This window comes from Diplotaxodon limnothrissa, linkage group LG9 (assembly GCF_057381915.1).
Source record: "Diplotaxodon limnothrissa isolate DT_005_m linkage group LG9, D_limnothrissa_male_GT1.1, whole genome shotgun sequence".
NCBI lineage: Eukaryota > Metazoa > Chordata > Actinopteri > Cichliformes > Cichlidae > Diplotaxodon > Diplotaxodon limnothrissa.
Genome location: NC_140604.1, coordinates 12,435,701 through 12,457,725, shown reverse-complemented (window position 1 = coordinate 12,457,725; position 22,025 = coordinate 12,435,701). Strand labels below are relative to the sequence as shown.

Here is a 22,025-nt window from a genome sequence, read left to right as displayed (position 1 = left end):
CAGAGTACCGGGCTGTGGTCGACTCCTTTGTCACGTGGTGTGAGCAGAATCATCTGCAGCTCAACGTGGCAAAGACCAAGGAACTGATCGTGGACTTCAGGAAGACCAGGAAACACTTGACCCCTGTTTCAATCCTGGGGGTCAGTGTTGACATTGTGGAGGACTATAAATACCTTGGAGTACACATTGACAATAAACTGGACTGGGCTAAAAACACCACAGCACTTTACAGGAAGGGCCAGAGTCGTCTCTATTTTTTGAGGCGACTGAGGTCCTTCAACATCTGCCAGAAAATGCTGAGGATTTTCTATGAGTCTGTGGTGGCCAGTGCGATCCTCTATGCTGTTGCATGCTGGGGGAGCAGGCTGAGGGTCGCAGATGCCAACAGACTTAATAAACTGATCCGTAAGGCCAGCAATGTTGTGGGGATGGAGCTGGACTCCCTCAAGGTGGTGTCGGAGAGGCGGATGCTGTCCAAGATAAAGACAATGTTGGATAACACCTCCCACCCACTCCATGACATGTTGGTCAGTCACAGGAGCTCGTTCAGTGAGAGACTGAGATTACCGAAAAGCACCACTGAACGACACAGGAAATCATTCCTGCCTGTGGCCATCTCCCTGTACAACGCATCCACTTAACACACTGTTTGCTGCTACAACTACACATGTTTCTTTTCCAAATATTTATTTATAAGTGACTTATGTATGTATATATATGTATATATTGTACTATTCTTAGTTAGCATATTGTCTGTCTTGTCTTAATGTTGGTTTAAAATGGAGCACTGTAACAAAAAATAATTTCCCCCAGGGATCAATAAAGTATTCTGATTCTGATTCTGATTCTGATGATTGTCTAAAGGCAAAGAAAGATGCCCAACGGATTTACTTTATTTACTTTACCAAATTGACCATCCCAGCCTGGGATGGTCTATTTGATTCTATTTGATTTGTTTATTTTATTTATTTTTTATTTTCACTTGCTAGATACGGGACAGACTTGAATGAGGAAAAGAAAGGGGAGAAAGGAAGAGGGGGAAAAACTGCGGAGAAGAGGGACGGGGATAAAGGGCAAAAAACAAAAACCAACAGAATAAGCTGAGAAAAAAATACATATATCAATCACCTGGATCACCTGTTGAGAAAGAAAAAAGAAAACAAGCAGAAGAAAACGAGAGCAATACAATAAACAACATCATGATGATTTATGGGAATATAACAGTAAATACTAAATAATAAACATTATTGTGCAGCACGTAAGATCGACAGTGCACAGTGTGCTTTGAGGAAGGAGCCCAAAAGGGTGTATGTGTGTGTGAGTCCCCGTGTGTACACCTGTGAGCGTGAGCGCGCTTGTATTTAAAAGGTTCCTTCATGTAACGATCTGCTAGAGGGTGTGAGGAGCCACAGCCCCGTCCTCCAGGGCATGAAGCAGGTATGGAGGAGATCAAAACTCCAGACATCCAGAGGCCCCCAGAACTCAAGAGACCAAGGAAGACCAACAGAGGGGCAGCCGCGCCACTGTCCCAGAAAGAGCTGAGGAGAGTCTCAGATGAGGGGTCACTCAGCAGCCGCGGAGCAGAAGCCAGGGGGGGTTGCAGTGACGTGCCCGTGAGCTCCGCCGGCAGCCAGCTGCACCAGAGTGACCGAGCCCCAGGCCGAGAGGCCGAGGACACCCCATCCCCGAAGTGGCCCGAGCAAGCCCCAGGCTCCAGGCCCCGACAAGCAGCCACCAAGGAGTGAGTCTGGACGCCCATCCCCGGACACCAAGAACCACCAACGCACTGATGTCTGAGGGCGTCTGCCACCGGCAGGGGAAGTGGTGGTGGGGGGAGATAGGCCTCCATACCTTGGAGGGCCTGAGATGTCCCCAGAGAGGTGGCGTCTGATACCCAACCTGACATATAGACACAGACATACAGGCACACACAGATACAAACATCCATTCCCACCCTCATGCTCTCATATGCACTTACTCCACACTCAACCAACGTGGAGACAGACATAAAGAGACGCTGTACACACGATCACACTCCCCAAGCGTACTCTACAAACCGGGTCTAGGTACCCTTGCCCCTGGAGGGGGAACTGCACCCAGACCCAGGTGGTGTTACCCTTTTCCCTGCAGTGGGGAGAGGCAGACCGCCCCGACTCCACAGCAGCAGGGAGGCCCCACACTCCAGATCCCAGTTGGATGGCCAACTCCTCCTCCCAGCCCCCCCGCTCCAGCAGGCCGCAGAGAATGGGGGTGTGTGAAGACTCCAAACCTCCCTCCACCCGCTCATTGTAGTGTTGATGCATGTGTGTTCTAAGGTGCATTTAAAACCCAGGAGCGCATGGAGCTACCTGCCAGAGAGCAGCAGGTAAGCGCATAGCCCCTCCTGATAGGCCTCAACGTCTACGTGTATTTAAAATTGAGAGGTGGGCAACGACACCAGGGGTGCCGTATCATTAATAAGGGACGATGTTTTTAGCTTGTTCAGCACAGTGACATTGTGTTTTACTTGTGCTGCCGTGTAGCCGATGAGGCAAACACTAATTTTCCGATATATTCTTCCTCCAAAACACTAAATACAAGAAGATCTTGCTCCAAGGCTACATGGGGTTTCACAGCTCTGCACACCAAAGCTCAGTCATTTATCATCCTTACAAAACAGCGTCCAGCAGCCGAAAGCTCTGCCCGCTCATCCAGCGAGGTATCGCTCTCCTTGCAGGAATCATAGACATGAGCGCAGAATTGCATGAGTGGTCACATGCAGTATTTAACACGCACACAAGACACAGTATGAGAACAACTGTTTCCTGCAGTTGTTCTCATACTTGATCTCCCTATGTGTCTTTGCCAAGGTTTGACTCATGGATTTTTGAAAGGATGATTTACAGCAGTCATCAATATTTCTGGAGTTAGGTTGCCAACAGACACTATTTTGTGCCAGCTTTCAATATGTTTACAGTCGAAACCAGCAAGCAAGCCCAGAGTTTGTTATTTCCCCATGATTTATAACAAACCGGAGTAAAAACCTATGACACATGCTAACATAGGCACAGACGATTTTGTGAAAGCACTCAATTTTTAACAAACCTGTTATAAACATTTATTTTTCTATGTGACTAAGATTGAGGATTTTCAATAATATCTGAGCTTTTAAATAATATGTTTCAATATGAAACTGTCTCTATAGCCTCCTACTCTCTGAGTGACCTCACAAATCCAAAGAAAGTCCTTAATAAATAGCAAATCTCGGTTCATGTCATTTGAAAGAAAGCCCCTTTTGACATTTTATTATATGAATCACTTGTGTCTACTGACAGATTTAGACTGTTTACTACAGCTTCCTGCTTCCTGGGAGATTTGGAAGTTTCTGCACTAAAACACAACATGTAGAAGAGTGTTTCAATGCAGAAAACACATCATGACATAATAACACAGTGAAATGAAAGAACAAACCTTTACTGGACCCATTTAACAACTATGTACCTGTCTCCAAGTCAGATCAGCAATCATCAAAACTCGTAATATTTTAACTTTTATTACAAATGTGTTCATTCAACATAGATGTAAACAATGTTTGCTGGTCTTGATTTACTGACTCAAAGATTACACAACACCTAAGTAATGAATGAATTGTTTTCGTTGCTTTTATTGCCGCCCACAAAATCAGTCTCACTTCTGGTCCTCTTTATTGTTGGACTTGTGTCAGGCTGCCTGAATGAACAGTGAATTTGCCCCTAAACCTTTTATGTCTTAGTGAATTCCAGAGTGACATTTACAGTACTGGATCCGTCATCAGGCCAACAAGCAATAAGCCGATGACAGGAAAAGAATGGAGGCACCCCTCACATAATATGACATGCAATACTGATGTCATTTCACCAGCTTCATGTTGATTGTTTTGTCTGTTGTTTTTATGGTTTATTGACTAGTTTACTGTAACTGCTTGTTTATCACTTATATTGCTACCAATATTTATTTTTGCCCAGCGGTCCTGAACAGCTGCATCTTCTGCTGAAACAAAGCTTGCTGCTCATGCAAGGGGCTGTGAAATTACAATGGAATTACAATGGAAGAATGGTGGGATTTCTTAAAATGTAATGTAGATTATGAATCTTAGTTATTACGTTAATGATCCCCTGCCCTTTTCTTACTGTGGGACTGACATTTGTGAGTTTGAGAAAAACAAGGCTTTCAGTAAAGGCTGAACATATGCTGGTCAACAACCTTCTAATATCATTCTTTATATTTATAGTAATTGGTTAATGTATACACAGAAAAAGCAGGTCAGTGTCATCTGCCTAAAATACCTCAGTACAATACACTGTGCTTTACAAAAGCTCAACGCGACCACCAAATTGCAAACAGTAATGATATAAACTAATCATGGTTAATACATCTCAATTTACTTGTCGCTGCTGAGTGAACCAATGTGTGTCCATTATATACAGAACAGTGAGTGAGTAAACAAGGAGATGATTCAACACAAACCTCCAGTCACATCTCACATTAGTGCATACAGTTTGTTCTACACCTCATGGGGAATTCACGAGAAATCACAAAGAGAAAAAAAGTAATTGCCTGTTTGTTGCCTTGCACCACCAGAATCAAGTTTGTATGTTGAAATGCGTAATTGTATTGTCCTTTCATGGTCCAAGGGCTTTGCTGTTGGATTCTTGGTTAATACACTGTATTCGAGTTTTGGGTTTCTGTTTGGTTCTCAGTTGTGGATTTAGTGTTTCAAATAGTTTTAGAATTTTGATTCTTGCTTTAGTTTGTCATTCTAATGATGATTTTTGACTTTAGTGATTCTGAGTCTTAGTTCTTGTGAAATTATTGAGTTCTGATGTTTGTTTGGCTTCTTGTTGTCATTCGAGCCTTGTGAGATCTCCCTATTTGTGTTTCCTCGGCCTCGTTTGTCTGTTTGTGTCTTCTGTGCGACACTGTCTGTTATCACTCTTAGGTTAGCCTCTGGTGTCAGTTATCTTTTGTTTATTTCCTGCTTGATTACTTTATGATTACGAAGGTTACGTTAGACTGGTTTTACGTGCTTCTCTTCTGTTTTGTCTTTATAACGAGTTCCCCATTCATTTTTAGCATTTGTGACTTTTTGCTTGAGTACTAGTTTAATGCTCCCTGTTTTCCTTTAATATTTAGTATTCTCTTGCATTTTGCTTTTGGATACCCTTTAAGGTTAAATGATTCCAAATAATTATGACATATCTTCAATGGTCTTTATAGATTCCCTTTAAAAAGAAACAGATCCCTGGGGCTTATTCTTTTCCTGGCCACTAAAGTAATAAGCTAGCCAAATACACTGGTTCTCATATAGTATTGTGCGTTTCTATCCTACAAAAAGCACTCAATACAACATACTTCATTGCCCCCCATTTATGCAAGCAGTTTTTTCAATGCCCAAGTACTTGCTTCCTAACATTCATACCCTGATACACATAACAGAGAGCAGTAGAAGTTCAGTATTGTGCAAGGATCTAGGATGCAGACTGGAGCAGCCAGGGATTGAACTATCAACCTGTCAAATAGTGAAAGAGCTGCTCTACCTCCTGAGCTGCAGCCATGGAGAGGAACTGATGCATTGGACTTCACCAGCAAGGCTACTCTGGGAGAGTTTCGCCAAAAGATTAGCGGGGTCAGCATCCAGAGGTAGACTGTCAGAGGTAGACTCACCTTAGCACTGGCTTAAACCAGTTTCTGCATGGCCTGCCAAGGAAGAACACCCCTTGGAATCAGAAATTCCCTTTAAATAGAGAGCCGGTCCACACTTTTCCCTAACCCTCTAACCTTAACCCCTGTATATGGGTAACTGACAGATCCACACACCTCCCTGTTGGACTTTATTGATTGCATTCCCCATATCCTCTTCTCAATTTAGCCTTCAGTGTAGATAGTCCTGTCTTACTTGAAGTATTTTCTGCATTGTCTGTGAATGTTTCTGTCTTGCTCCCTTTGTGCTGTAAATATATCAAGTCATGGATGAACAAGTGCCATATGGGAAACTGGGACTGTTGTGGTTGGACCAATAAACTTAAAAAGAGATCAAATAATTTTGAGCAAAACTGATTCCATCTTAACAGAGTTCATCTTGAGTTTAGTTGGTATAACCATGAATAGTGTAATCATACATTCTGCCAGCTTCACACCTAACTGAACCTCCACCTTGGCTACTACTCATTTGCCTTTAACTGTTTCTTCATTAACCTTTTTAATTCAAAAGATTTGGGAGACTTAGCTAGAGTCATTGGATTTCAATCACTTCCATTAATGATTGCATTTCTGTCCTGATCTGGTCTCTGCCCTCTTGCACTTTTCTTTTGCATTTAAAATTTTTTTCCCCTTGTTTGTGAGTTGTGATCAGTTTATCCGGATAAATTTGCACGTTGAATTCTGGACTTTTTTTTTCTTTGCAAGCATTTCTATAAAGTCACAGCAGGTATAACTTGATAGAGGATACTGTAGCTCTTTTTCAAGTGCACCCTTGTGTGCAAAACTAGCTGGGCTCTAGCAGCGGAATGATTTTGTTCAGTGCTGAGTAGATCTGTATTAGCCGCTGCCAAGATTCACAGCAAGTCTATATACCATAGCTGACTGTCTGCACTAAATGAACCCCCCTTCCCCCTGCTGTGTATCGCTTTGGTCTCTTGATATAATTTCTTTATGTCACGGTCCGGGGCAGCGGCCGTGTGGAGAGTGGAAGGAGGACTCAAAGCGCAGCACTCATTCAGGTGTGAGGGTGATTTATTGATAATAACAAACATAAAGAGGAGATGGCAAAACAGAACTACGGATGAACTAAACTGGGTGAAACTACACAAAGGAGTGGCAAACCTGAACACGAAGGGAGAACAGCAGGGAGAGCACGCAGAGGATTTCACAGGGTAGATGCAGAGTACGCAGGGTAACACAGAGGATGAACACAGGTAGGAACACAGACGACGCGACGAGGAGCAGAGGAAATCACACGCTATAAATACACAAAGAGACACTGGGAAATCACACACAGATGGGGGAAACAGCTGGACCTGATTAACCTGACGAGACAGGGGAACACTAACACCAGGGACCAACAGAGGGAGCACAAACCCAGAACCCAGTGTCTAAAATCCCAAACACAAACCATCCCAAAACAGCCATGAATAATAATGAAAGTAATAACAATAAGTACATAAACATAAAGTCACTGAGTCATGGTCGCAGGACCATGACAGTACCCCCCCCTCAAGGGCTGGCCCCCGACAGCCACAGAAACACACCACCAGATCCGGGCGGGCGGCAGGGGGCCCAGGACGGAGGGACCGGACCACGACCACGGACGGAGGCCCCAGAGTCCCAAAACAAAGATGAACACAAAACCCACAGGGGAGCAGAGTCCAAAGCACAGTTCAGGAGGCCGTCCACGAAGAAGGCAACGGCGGCGCGTAAAGAGTTCAGGAGGCCGGCCGTGCGGAAGGCAACGGCGGCGCGTAAAGAGTTCAGGAGGCCGGCCGTGCGGAAGGCAACGGCGGCGCGTAAAGAGTTCAGGAGGCCGGCCGTGCGGAAGGCAGCGGCGGCCACACAGGCGATGGCGGTCCGGGGGCCAGCCGTGCGGAAGGCAACGGCGGCCACTCAGGCGATGGCGGTCCGGGGGCCGGCCGTGCGGAAGGCAACGGCGGCCAGTCAGGCGACGGCGCTCGGCCAGTAGCCTAGCCAGCGGTCCAGAAAACGGCCGTTTAGCTCCAGACCCAAACGAGGCTGGGCCAGGCGAGGCTGAGGGCACGGAAGCCGGGACCGCAGCAGGCGGAGATGATGATGCAGACACAAAGGCTGGACCAGACGAGGATGCAGACACAAAGGCTGGACCAGACGAGGATGCAGACACGAAGGCTGGACCAGACGAGGATGCAGACACGAAGGCTGGACCAGACGAGGATGCAGACACGAAGGCTGGACCAGGCGAGGATGGAGACACGGAGGCTGGACCAGACGATGCTGATGATGGACCAGACGAAGATGAAGATGAAGCCGGACCAGACGAAGATGAAGATGAAGCCGGACCAGGCGAGGATGAAACCGGGCCAGGCGAGGATGAAGCCGGGCCAGGCGAGGATGAAGCCGGGCCAGGCGAGGATGAAGCCGGGCCAGGCGATGAAGAAGCTGCAGCTGAAGCTGGGCCAGGCGAAGCTGACGCTGTAGCTGAAGCTGGGCCAGGTGAGGATGAAGCTGGACCAGAATCAGGCGAGGATGAAACTGGGCCAGGCGTGGCTGACGCTGAAGCTGGAGCTGAAGCTGGAGCCGGGCCAGGTGAGGATGAAGCTGGACCAGAATCAGGCGAGGCTGAAGCCAAGGATGAAGCCGGACCAGGCGTGGATGAAGCCGGACCAGGCGTGGATGAAGCCGGGCCAGGCGAGGATGAAACCGGGCCAGGCGAGGATGAAGCCGGACCAGGCGAGGATGAAGCTGGACCAGAATCAGGCGAGGCTGAAGCGTCAGGCTGAGGCGTGGCAGTAGCAGGTGGTAGCGCTGCAGGTGATGGTACTGCAGGAGGCGGCGCTGCAGCCACAGGTGGAGAAGCAGCCGCAGGTGGAGAAGCAGCCGCAGGTGGCCGGACGGGATCCTCGGGCCCCCCAGCCGACGTGGCAGCAGGTGTGGCATGAGGCTGGACGAGCTCCTCGGGCCCCCCAGCCGAAGAAGCAGGAGGCCGGACGGGCTCCTCGGGCCCCCCAGCCGACGTGGCAGTCAGTGTGGCATGAGGCTGGACGGGCTCCTCGGGCCCCCCAGCAGGCAAAGCAGGAGGCTGGACGGGCTCCCCGGGCCCCCCAGCAGGCGAAACAGGAGGCTGGACGAGCTCCTCGGGCCTCCCAGCAGGCGAAACAGGAGGCTGGACGGGTTCCTCGGGCCCCCCAGCAGGCGAAACAGGAGGCTGGACAGGCTCCTCAGGCCCCCCAGCGAAAACAGCCGCAGAACCAGTGGGCACCGGGGCCCCCGGCACACATGAAACAAAGCCAGTAGGCACGTGGGCCTCTGGCACATGTGAAACAAAACCAGTAGGCACGTGGGCCTCTGGCACACATACGGAGGGCTGCAGCTGCGCAGAGCACTGACCCTGCTCAGGCAGTGACAGCCCGGTGCAGTTCACAGCTGGCATCTTGGCCACCAGGGGTCCAGAGTAAGCTGAGGGCAGCAACCCCGCCTCTGGGGAAGCCCCGGAGTGAGTAACAGTCACTAATGTTGCCAGCTGTTGAGGAACAGGTCCGTAATGTAACGGTTTGTCTCCCTGCTCAGAAACGGCGGTGGAAAAACAGTGTGAAAATTGTGGCTTAAGGGAGGCTAATGGTTGAGCTACAGACTGGGAAGCTTGTGGCTGGACACAGAACTGAGCCGGAGAATGGTGATAGAGTCCTGGCTCAGAAGGAGCGGCAGAGAAACAGTCTCTCGGTTTCACCGAGGGTCTGTACACGCCCACTTGCGAAGGGTCCGTTACCACGAAGGTGGGTAAGCGATCCGAACAGTCTCCCATCCCGCTCTGGATAGCCCCAGAAAACAGAGTCTCGGAATCTGGGGAAGCCAGAACATGTCGCTCGCTCACCGCCTCGGACTGCTCGGAAGGAAAAGCAGACGGGGGGTGAAGACCGAGGTCCAGAAGGAGGAACTCCCGCTCCCACGAACAAAGCGAGCCCAGAAGCCATGGGAGACCGGTCACCAGACGCTGTAGCCGCCTCTCTACAGCGCGCTGGGACGTGCCACCCGGGCTTTCCAGCCACAGGTCGATCAGCTCCTGTGTGGCATCGATGAGATTTTCCCGTAGTTCCCTGGGTGGATTAAGCGCTGCTGGGTCCATGTTGTGGTCGCGTCGTACTGTCACGGTCCGGGGCAGCGGCCGTGTGGAGAGTGGAAGGAGGACTCAAAGCGCAGCACTCATTCAGGTGTGAGGGTGATTTATTGATAATAACAAACATAAAGAGGAGATGGCAAAACAGAACTACGGATGAACTAAACTGGGTGAAACTACACAAAGGAGTGGCAAACCTGAACACGAAGGGAGAACAGCAGGGAGAGCACGCAGAGGATTTCACAGGGTAGATGCAGAGTACGCAGGGTAACACAGAGGATGAACACAGGTAGGAACACAGACGACGCGACGAGGAGCAGAGGAAATCACACGCTATAAATACACAAAGAGACACTGGGAAATCACACACAGATGGGGGAAACAGCTGGACCTGATTAACCTGACGAGACAGGGGAACACTAACACCAGGGACCAACAGAGGGAGCACAAACCCAGAACCCAGTGTCTAAAATCCCAAACACAAACCATCCCAAAACAGCCATGAATAATAATGAAAGTAATAACAATAAGTACATAAACATAAAGTCACTGAGTCATGGTCGCAGGACCATGACACTTTAGCCATTTTCATGATGGCTTATTCTATTTGCTACGCTCTAGCAGTATGAGTCTGTGAGCAACCCCTCAGAGGAATAAACCAGGTGAGATGCTGGGGCTGAAAAAATTAAAAGCTTGTCATTGACAGCAGCAGAAATCAATGCGTTATAAATACAGATTAATAGCAAGGTAACTGACTCCCTCAACAGTATCAGTCAGAGCTGCAGAAAAGCCACAAATAGTCTAATTCTGATAAGCTGTCATCACTTGCTTGTCACAGTACTGTAAAATATGGAGTTATGACTATATGAGGTTCATTCTCAGATGGTAATGTCTGAAGTGGCACTTCCATCTCCACAGTGTGAAGTCTTGACAGAAGAAGGTGACAGACTGGAAATCCCTTCACTGTCACACACCTTAACTTTACTAGTTGTCACTACAGCTCGTCTTTGTCCATTATGTTGTCGAACATTTGAATTCCACGAAGTTACGGCAAACATACATGTTTGAAAAGTTTCCCATATTCTTTGCATTTCCTGTCTTTAAACTCAGATTAAAGCTGGCATTGTGTGACATTAAAAGACCCGTAAATATGTATAGAAACAAATCTAGCTGCCAGTGATACCGGCAAAGCTAAATCTCATATCACAATAAGGCTGCCGTTCTGCCTGCGACAAGACAGAGACCTAAACAGATGCTATCTCTCCAGTCATCTATCAGCCTGTCCAAACAAAAAGCCACCAGGGTATTGGAGGCAAGTGGAGTGGAATGCGCATGTCGGTGCTGTAACTGATGATCATACGGCTTAAATGACTTAACATTTTAACTCTAATGGCACGGGAAGATGAACTTGCATGTGCAGTCTGTAAGCAGTCTAATGCAGACATCCAAAACAGCGCTGACAAATGGTGACGCCCCAAAACACAGGAGAAAGAGCAGCAATAATCCTAAAACCAAAAAAGGGTTTCGGAAAGATAGTGACAAAGAGATGCCGCATACTGTGGAGTAAAAAAAGGGAGGAAAAGAAGACGCAGCAAAAAGCAAACGCCATCTTTTCTCTCAGATGTGACTATAGTGAAAGGCAGCGAGATTATTTTTTCTAGAGGCGTGCTACCTTCTTGCCTTTTCTGACCCCAGTGAAGAGACGATTGAATAGATAATTTTGCAGGCGCTCTGCACATTTTGCCCTAGACAGTCTCTGAATGAACCACAGCATTATCTTGTTCACACGCCTGTGCTTCTTCTCCGGGGGGGTACTTCGATGAGTCTTCTTACTGAATATGATGACATGTCAGTCATAGGCACCACGGAGGATGATAATGAAACGGTCATCAAACATTATCAGTGAAGTAAGGCCAGTGGACAGCTTCAGGCCACTGTGAATGGCACATGCATACACAAGCAGAATACTAAGGAGATCTCCCATGTAAATTTATTTTGGGATACGCTGAGAAAAGCATGCGGATGCTGGGTGCCAAGACTAGAATCTTTGTTCTTTCGGTCTTTGTCAGGAGTGTCCACATTCAGCTGATTCATAAGAGCTAAAGCTATGGAGCCTTTTTGAAATGCCACTCACATCCAGTCTCAGGACCCAACGAGGATTATTTTAAAGTTAATGTGTAGTAAATCTTGTAAAGCAGTCTGCCACAAAAAGAATCTCCATTTAATTGATGTTCAAATCAAATCTGTGTCATTAGCAATTACATGTCTTGGCAGCTTCTAAGGGTAAAAATGAGAGCATGCTCATTAGTATTACATAAGAAGGTTGAATCTTTGAAAAAGGACACTGCTGCCATATTAATGTCACAGAATCTGTAGATGGTCACATTTTACGAATTCTTGCTCTTTAGTACCCTTTGAATTCTCGCCTCCTAATTATGCTCTACGGTGGTGGTGGTGTCAGTAGGATGGGTAGGATGCTGAAGCTACAACGCAGATTCTTCTAGTACAAATTTAGACCTGGGTGCTGTGCAGCCCCTAGACCACATCTGGTCTTCTGATTCTCCATAACCAGTCGGTGTGTAGTCAGGAAAATTAGGATTAAAATGTAAATAAGTATACATCAAGCAGTTTGTCCCATTTCAGTCAACAAACACTCTTTTAAAAACTCCCCATCAGAGAATGCCTATACTGTTATTTGCAGTTTTGTGGAAAATCCCAATCACAATATGGTTATGTTGCTTTTATTTTGAAGGTGAGAGCTCGCCATACTGTGCTTTAGAAATTTATATGATTTCAAATCATTTTGAAATATATTTAAAACGTACAAAAAAGTGAATTCACTGAACTACGTTTTCATACCAACATTTGAGCAGCCACACTGGATTCCTGTAAAAAGTCAGAAATTAATCAAGCTTAATATTCAACCACTAACCCAAATGGTTCTGATCAGGAATGCAAGCAAATAACTGTAATTTTGCATATTTATCAAAACAATAACATGCTTTACTATTTTTTTCTGCTTTTTTTGTAAAACACACCACCAAACAAAAATGTCACAAAAAGCATACTGATAAACCACGTGCACCAGGCATAGCGGAATTGGCTCGGTTTGTCCCCAGTGTACCTTTTTTGCTTTCTGCTGACCACTACTCAAGCTCGGGCCTTCATCTGGGTCGGAATTTTCTTCCAGGTCATCCAGGTCATATTGACTAATTTTTCTTCTCAAATATTTATCTATTGCTATAATGTATTTTCTCACTCACAGGATGACAATTATGTAATATCGTCTTCTTCTTCTTCTTCTTCTGTTTTAGTGGCAGTTGGCATCCCCTTGAATTAGAGCAGGTAGTTGTACTGCCCTCTAGTGGTAGAGAATGTAATTGTTCTCCCGCTACCCACACTGGTCGCTTAGAGTACTAACCGCTGGAACCAGACAATCTTCATCGGCACACCTGATCATTTCTTATGGCACACCTATGTGATAGTGGTTGAGAAACACTGGCCTAAGTACTCACTCAAAGAAGCAAGAGGTAACGCTGTGTGATTGTGTGTTTAAAGATTTTACAATCTGGATCTCCATTACAAGACTAAAGACAGAGAAGCAGAATAAGTTGACCAATAATGTAGAGCAAAAATAGAGATCTGAATCTTTGCTAGCAAAACTGTAAAAGCAGCAAGCACTATTTTTTTTTTTTTTTTACCAAGCTTTGCACTGCAGGGATGTAGCGGTCAATTTATCAAAGAGTATTTGGTGGACTCTGATGTGCTAATAGAAAAAAAAGAAGAATTTCTAATGTATTTGCCTCTCCAGGCAAAGCGTAACAAGGTGGTCCAAGGAGCTTTAGCTGAAAATGTTGTCTTTTTCTTCTCGTCTCTGGATGAAAGCTGTGATGTAGTGTCCATTACACAACCCAGTTACTCATCTTCGTACATAGGAGAATAAAACATTTGATTTTAGGAAGAGCTAGCAGCAGTGTGATCAGTGAAAGAGAATAGGACAGGGAGTAATTTGTTCAACTGCATGCATGGACAGGCTTGGGCTGAAATGGGACAAACTAGTAGGTTTTACAACTGCTGGGTGTCTGAATCTGACTGGAAAATGTAGGACTTTTGAAGCAGATACAATAGAAGATAAAAGGACTGAAGTGAACCCTGAAATTGGTATTGTTTAATTCTATTATACACCAGGATGTGTCGTGCATGTCGCTGATGTTAACAAATTAACTTAATCAGGGCAAGAGAATCACAAATACTTTGTTGCACTACGAGATTGAACATGGTGACATAGGCCACCACATATCTGTCAGGTAGCTCAGGATGGGCAAAGTACTAAAAAGAGCATAGGACCTCAGTTTTGTGAGAAAGAAATTATGGATTTCCAGAGCTCTCAGATGCAGAATGGAAGGCAGATATTGTTCAGACAATGAACTTTTCAGTCCCCAAAAAGACTGTATTTTACTCAGTAACAAAGGAAAGGGAACTGAAAAACAGCAGATGAAGTAATTAAACTACAAGAACTATAGCAATAGCACACTGGATAAAGTTAAAAGTCTTCAAAATTTTGAACATTTTGCTTAGTTCATATTTTTATTTGCTTATTGTAACATCTACTCTCACCAGTAACTGTTTATAAAGAGATAAAATTAACATTGAGCAGAACTGAGTTCAGCTTATTGATGCAGCCCATCATAACACTCCCAGTTTCTCATGTGACCCCTTGGGAAGAGAAATGTCCGCCTCTGGTCCAAATCCTGATGTAAAAGCAAGAGAGCACGAAGTCTAAAAACTGCCTTTTACCCACAAAAACCATCATATTAGTATGTTCAGTGCATTTCAGGCGGTTCTTTGAAGTTGTGTTGCAATTTATTTGCTCTAACTACTTTCCTTAAACTGAACTCCAACATTTCTACTTCAGTTAATGAGTTCCTTAAAATGTCTCTTAACAACTTTTTGGGAATATGCTTATACTAGTTGGCTCCAATAAAGCAGCATATATAGATATGGACAGTACTGCCAGTGTATAGCAGTATGTAGCTTGGTAAATACTTTTTAAACTCTTTAAGGTTGTCTGAGGCCACTGCCAATGAAGGAATTGGTGAGATTCTCTCTTATGAAAGCTGGGTGTGTGTGCTGACGAGTGGAAGAAGAAAGAAATGATTTTGAAGAAAAAAAGCAATACCTGATGGTTAAACTTCAGACTTTGGACTTGTACTGATCTATTTTGTACACAATTAATTCAAATGACTCTTTGCTTAACCTTAACCCTAAACAATCTTTGTCCTATTATAGCGTAACCTGTTAAACTCTGTATTTTGTTGCATGTTAAAAATGAGTACACTGAACTGTACTAAGATCAGTCACTGATATTGAAGAGTTTCTGGAATTATATTATAAGAGCAAGCATGTAACACTGATTGTGTGCCTGTCTGCTGTAATGCGCTCTACAACATCTGTTATCAGTTACATGCACAACATTGGTTGCAGACTATAACAAACATGCTGAATCAGGCTTGGAATTTAACTTCATCTGGTAAAATACAGAGAGACGGTCTCCGATAAAATCATTCCCACCTCCACTGAAGCCACCAAAGCTGTTGGCAAGGTTATCTACAAGCTGAATGTTAACTGACTGATATGAATTCCCATGTATCTTTTCCCAAAGGGTCTGTCATCAACCACACTATCTGGAAAAGCCCGCTAAGTACAGCAACATTAAGAATGCTGCTGAGGCTGCTGCTGAGGAACCCATGAAAGGAATCCTCTGATACACAGAAGACAAGGTGGCACCTAGAGGCTTCAACGGTGACCCTCACTTCTCCATCTTTGATGCTGGAGCTGGAACTGCACTCAAACCACCACAGCAACTACAGAAACCTGCTGTGTGACCCATTCGTGCATAAGGAGTCATCATTCTGGATTCTAGATGTTACAGCATCTGCACCAAGAGCAAACTCGTATACCTGATGAATGGGGAAATACCTTTTAAACGATTGTTATCTTTTCTGTTCAGTACTAAAGAATGTACAGATTCATTGTTGTAATGTTACTGATCTTGCAGCTCTTTTGCACTTTGAACAAAAGGCTGTAAGGTAGTTTACATCTCTACCTAAAAAGCAAAAGGTCCCCAGTTGGATTCCAACATTAGCACCCGTTCAAGTTCAAGTTCCAAAAATATAAAGACCAATTTCACGGCACATTTATTCCTCCTGCTCCAGTGCCTATGTACTGGGCAAAACGCTTGTGAACAAGTGTATTAAATAAACACTGACAGTAAAGCACATGAGTGGCTTTATAATGATGCACATTTGAGGTCCATGAAAGTTTCAGCTGTGTTGTAGCAGGCAACAGTCATATGAAAACATATTAAGCCAAATAAAGCCCTGACTCAAAAGCTAGTAGAACCCTGTTAAACGTAACAGCAAAAACTAAAAGTGATTGTTGTGACTGTTTTTTTTTTTTACAGCATTGCTTGAGTGCTTGAGTCTGGCTTCCTCCCACAGTCCAAAGACATGCAATTAGTGGGGTTAGGTTAATTGATCAACCTAAATTGCCCATAGGTGTGAAAGTGGAAGTGAATGTGAGAGCGAATGGTTGTCTGTCTCTGTGTGTTGGCCCTGCGACAGACTGGCGACCTGTCCAGGGTGTACCCCGCCTCTCGCCCTATGACAGCTGGGATAGGCTCCAGCATCCTCTGCGATCCTGAAAAGGATAAGCGGAAGCGAATGGATGGATGCTTGAGTTCATTGAGGTTTAAGGGCTTTTGTTTGCACATAGCTCTCTCGAGGTCCCACCATAGCATTTCAGTTTGGTTGAGGTTTGGACTTTGACTGGGTCATTGCAACACTTTGATTCTTCTCTTTTTCAGCCATGCTGTTGGATTTTTGCTGCTGTGCTTGGGATCACTGTCTTCCTCCAAGACCCACTCTAGATCACGCCTTAACTGTCACAGATGGCCTCACAGTTGGCTGTAGCATTGGTATTCTGGTATACAGAGGAGTTCAAGGCTTAGTCACCGACTGCAATATGCCCAGATTCTCATCAAATCATTACCCCTCCACCACGGTGCTTGACAGCTGGTATGAGGTGGTGCACATTAAAACATCTCCACTTTGCTCTTTTCTGCCCAAGGATGTTGTTCCAAATGTCTTTTGAAATATCTTGTGGTTTGTTCAGAGGCAACCTTTCAAACCTGCTCTTTCAAAAATGTTCTTTTTGGAGACATGCCTATCTCTACTAAGAACAATCCTATTATTGGCCCATTTTAGAAACACATCTGGTAAACACCGCTTAGAAAGAAATTCATGCATTCTGATGCATGTTTACTTTGACTCTAATGACTATTTAAATTATTGACATCAGTCTAAAAACTCAACTCTGCTCCAGTTTGTCAGCATCTAAGTAAGACATCAGGAATTATTGTCTTTATCTGGCTCTAAATACCTCTGAAAGTATAAGATCCATTTTTCCAGGCTAAAAAGGTCTTCCAGTCCTCTCATGTTAAGCCTTTCAGCTCTTATCCAGTAATATGCAGCTGATATACAGACCGCTTGGGCTGTAATTATAGTAATCAAAAAGGGAACAGGGAGAGGGCTGTAACTATGCCCCTGGTAGTTTCAACATCATGTTTCAACTCCTGTAATTATGCTTAGACTTATTATTAACTAAGCTGCAGTCACTCAGATGAGAGGGGAAAAAAACTACAAGTAAAATAAAACGAGGAAATGTCACTTCAAGAGTTATAATCATCACCTATATAAAAAAAGATGGAAACTTTAAGCGATTGATAATTGCCCACATAACTGCAATCTCTTGGTAAGTATCTGTTTTTGAGTGAATATGATGGCCAGTCGCCAGAAAAGGGAGAAGCAAAGGTGCAAAAGTAAAAACTTCTTCAGGGCTTGCTTGTGGGTGTCTATAGTTGTCTGTATTTAGACACCGTGCTGCTAAACAAAAGGATGAATTCAACCGCTACAAACACAAGGTCAACTGAATTCTTCCGTCAGCCTGCCACATACTTCTCAACAGACAGGTACAAAACTATTTATTTTTTTTTTAAAAACTGACAGAAAAGTCATTACAACCTCTCAGTGACTCAAAAGGTCTAACATCTCTTAGTCCAAAAAGTGCCTCATATTTATCCTGCTGTTTGCACAAACTGTCCCCATCCATCATCGGTGACTTGCTTTCTTTATTTCCAGTCCAAGAGCCCTGACAACCTCCTTCCTGCTTCCATCATGAAACAAGCAGCATCAGACTAATGACTTTGCGTGCCGACTTGTGGCTAACAGTTTGGTTGGTTTATGTTGACACATAGTTAGAAGATGTCATTTTTAATTTAGCTCCTGGTGGAAATAGTCATGTGAAGTGTAAAACCTCCATTGTTTAACCACTGTGTGGATATGAGTAGGTGTGTGCCTATGGCACCTCTCATCTTTTGATATGGCATCTGTGCTCAACAAATTTCCCGGAGTGTATCATCCATATAAATGCTAATCCAAGCTGAAAAACTGATTTCAAACAAGCAAGAGACAACATCAGTTCCTGACAGATAGCCTCCTTCAGCCCCGCAAAACAATAGCTACATAAATGCCTTTCTGTGTTTAAGATGATTAATGATCAGTGTTGGATCAGTCACAGTATGCTCTCCCATGCACCCATGATCATTTTTCATTTCATATTATTCATATGTGATCAAAACCTGATTAAGTGACCTGAAACATTTCAGCCAAAACTGAGGCTGAAAACAGCATCTCTGTAAACTGACAAACCTGGCATTTATATTAATAAAAGGGACTATTTGGACTCTGTGTGTGTGTGTGTGTGTGTGTGTGTGTGTGTGTGTGTGTGTGTGTGTGTGTGTGTGTGTGTGTGTGTGTGTGTGTGTGTGTGTGTGCGTTCCTGCAGGTTGTGTACTCCTGCCTGCCACCTACTCACAATGGCTACCAGAGAGGGCAAGCGCCTACACAAAGCTCCATCCCACTGGTGTTGTAACAAAATCCCCAGAAAAATTCACATTATTCACACCAGTTATGTTTTGTGCAGTCGTGCACATCATTTGTCATTTATATCCAAAGAAGAATTAATTATTCTAAGGAAACTGACAGGGATTTGCTGTTTTTGTCTCACCAAGAAAAAACTTTCCACAGGAAACAGCATTGCCCCTTTTGTCGCAAAAGACATGTCAGTCATTGATTACTTTAAGCCTCGCCATGAAAAAAAAAGCCTATCGTGTTAAGCACTCGCTAAAACATGTTAACACGTAACACCTTACATAAAAGCACTGTGTGATTATTTATAGACAAAATTGCTGCTATTAGCTTGGACTATGAGGAAAGATATGGGTGTTGAATTTGAAGTGGGCAGTTTAATTTTTGGCATCAGGACTGATGTCAGACTCTTCAGGTCAATTACGTCTCTCGTTCTTCTTCAATCGATACGTCCTCTGGGTGCAGACTATCACGTGTAATCATAAAACACAAATCCCAGTCATCATTTTGATCATAATGAGAGTAACACTGTGCCGTTAGCAGCCACTGTGTAATTACCCGGCTGGCACAGACCATAAGGGAAAACTACACTATGCAAATATTTCATTTTCTCACAAAAGCTCTTTAGGGATCCATTGTCTACACTGCAGAGGTAATATCTGCCAAACCAGATTGTGCCACTCCGCAACAAAGGAAAATTCATACCATTAGCCTTAGTTCTAGCCTCTTTGTCCAAGGTCTGGTTTGTAAAAGGTTATTTTCAAGTTGCCCAACTGAACATTTGAGGGGTAATGAAGGCAGAATGAACAAATAAACTTAAATGCCAAGAAGTAACAGCTGCCACCACTTACTACACTGAAGAAAGCATTATGTATAAGGTCTGAAAGCATGTGAGTGACAGCTTAATAATTTCCAGCTTAGTGTAATACCATAAAAGGTTTCCCTTTCCAGATCATTTTTAAACACTGAAGCTGAAAGGCCTTTGGGGCCATGCAAGCAATTTGCATGCAGCTCTTGATCAAGCACAATATCTCCTCAATGGCAACGGTGTATTCATCGATTTAATCACAAAGAGATAAAAGATAGAGAGCGAACTGAATGATAGTCAGAGGAAACCACAACTGCCTTTGCAGAAAAAACATCTAAAATATAGAGAGAATACCAACGAGCAGATTTACAGAGTTCACTAGTGATGAAATAATGAAAACATATGCAGTATATAGCAGGGATGAGCTAATCAACTGACTAACTTATAAAGTATACAGATAAAAGTTAGAGATGAAGAACAGAGGAATCATGAAATCATGTGAAGGAGAAAAAGGAGGCAGTATTTTGAGGACGTATATGCAGGAGACACTGTCATCTTGATGACATAAAGAATGAACTCATTAAAAAAACTGCCACCTATTCATTTTCTGTCTGTGCGCTAATTGATTAATCACCTAATTGTTCCAAGACTAGTAAAGGATCAAGGAACTCACCCCTATGAATAAAGCATAGAGTGTTCTTATTGCGCTTTTGGAAACTGCATACAAATGTTGGATGAAGTCGATTTTCTGGTTTTCCAGTTGGGAAGAACCACAGTTTCAGCACCACAGAGTGGACAGCTCCACAGAAAACCTTGAGCTCGATAAACTGAGCTTCAGACTTGAATTTTTGAGCAAAAAAACTACACTTGAAATTCTACTTTCCTCCAATTTTCTGAAGGTTAAACGCAAAGACAAACCAACAAATCCTGACAGAAACAGCGTCACTGACAAAAGAGCGAGACGCTCCTTTGTGGAAGATTTTGCTGCTGAAGTATTCACCATATAGGGCACGGATGGTGGCTTAGGGCTGAAGCTTCACATCTATTAGACAGGAAACAGCCCATAGCTTACGGTGAAATGCTGTGCACCTTCTCTCACAACTGCATTACAACCTGTTCAGCTTTCAAACGAAATGACATCCACAAGTGGCCAAGATGGGTGACGAACCAAAATGTATTATTCACAAAAGAATGATTTCCTTTTATTTTCATAAAGAAATTGAACAAATTAACTACGTGGCCGTTTTTTGGCTTATTGGGAAAACAGACCCAGGTGAATTTAAAAAAAGAAAGAAAAGAACGCACGGTGTATTTGGTAATAAGCCATACGCATTTTCTACTAACTAGCACTGCATTTAGAAAAAATGTGGGACGGCTTCAGTTTACATTTTAGAGAATGGCTCCAGGCATTATATTTATTCAAAGTTTTCATGGAAATAAGGGCAGCTATGCGCACCAAACCCAAACCGACGTGCTGTACTTCCTGCACATTCGTGAACCTCATTAAATCCCGTTAAAGCACTGCGACTTTAGAGCGAAGTTGGGCATACCATCGTAGAACAAACTGTGGCATCTATCAGTGCGAGGGTTACTGTGGAGAAACTACAGGTTGTGCATCCTCACCCCTTAGCAGGCTAGTGCGCGGAAAACGACATCCTCGCTCTGTAACGGAACAAGTGTCAAAAAATCAAACTCACCATAGAGGGATACAATCCGAAGATGGTGAGGGAAAGGACCGGGTACAGGACGCTCAACAGGACCCGCATGCTGACGGGCTCCGGCCAGCCACTTTTCTCCAAGATACAGTCCTTTATCATGGAGCTCCTGTCCTTTTGTTCACCTCACGCGTTTTTCTTTCTTTTTTTTATTGCTGTGGAACCGCAGAGAGAGCGCTCCGACCGCGGCACTGCAACCACGCGTTCAGCGACATCACACACAGCGCTCCGACTGAGGGCAGTGCCGAGGAAAAAAAAGTTTTGAGACAGGGGGAAATATTCAAATATTTCAGTTCCAGCAAGCTGCAGGGGAGGCGCTCCAACCATGTGACTGCACTTCTATCTATCTGCCTGTGCTGAATGCCTTGTGAAAAGCGACCAGATTTTTCATTTACACAACCTTCACGCAGATAATGTCTTAAATGGCTAATGAGGCCATTGTGGGACAGGAGGTTTCAGGTGTGAGATCATTATCCGAATGCTGAAGAGGTAATGGTTTATCAGTTTAGTAATGATGGGGGAATGATTGTTCGGTAGGATATACAGTGGGGCAAAAAAGTATTTAGTCAGCCACCGATTGTGCAAGTTCCCCCACCTAAAATGATGACAGAGGTCAGTAATTTGCACCAGAGGTACACTTCAACTGTGAGAGACAGAATGTGAAAAAAAAATCCATGAATTCACATGGTAGGATT

At 44.3% G+C, this 22,025-nt stretch overlaps 1 protein-coding gene across 1 annotated transcript in view; it reads right to left on the bottom strand.

The window, feature by feature from the left end:
- olfm3a (olfactomedin 3a) overlaps positions 1 to 21,432 on the bottom strand; it is a 30,268-nt gene extending 8,836 nt beyond the window's left edge. Inside the window, exon 1 of the mRNA XM_085361957.1 lies at positions 21,313 to 21,432. Coding sequence (XP_085218083.1) covers positions 21,313 to 21,432 — 120 coding nt within the window. The remainder of the gene's footprint in view (positions 1 to 21,312) is intronic.
- Between the last annotated feature and the right edge of the window lie 593 nt (positions 21,433 to 22,025).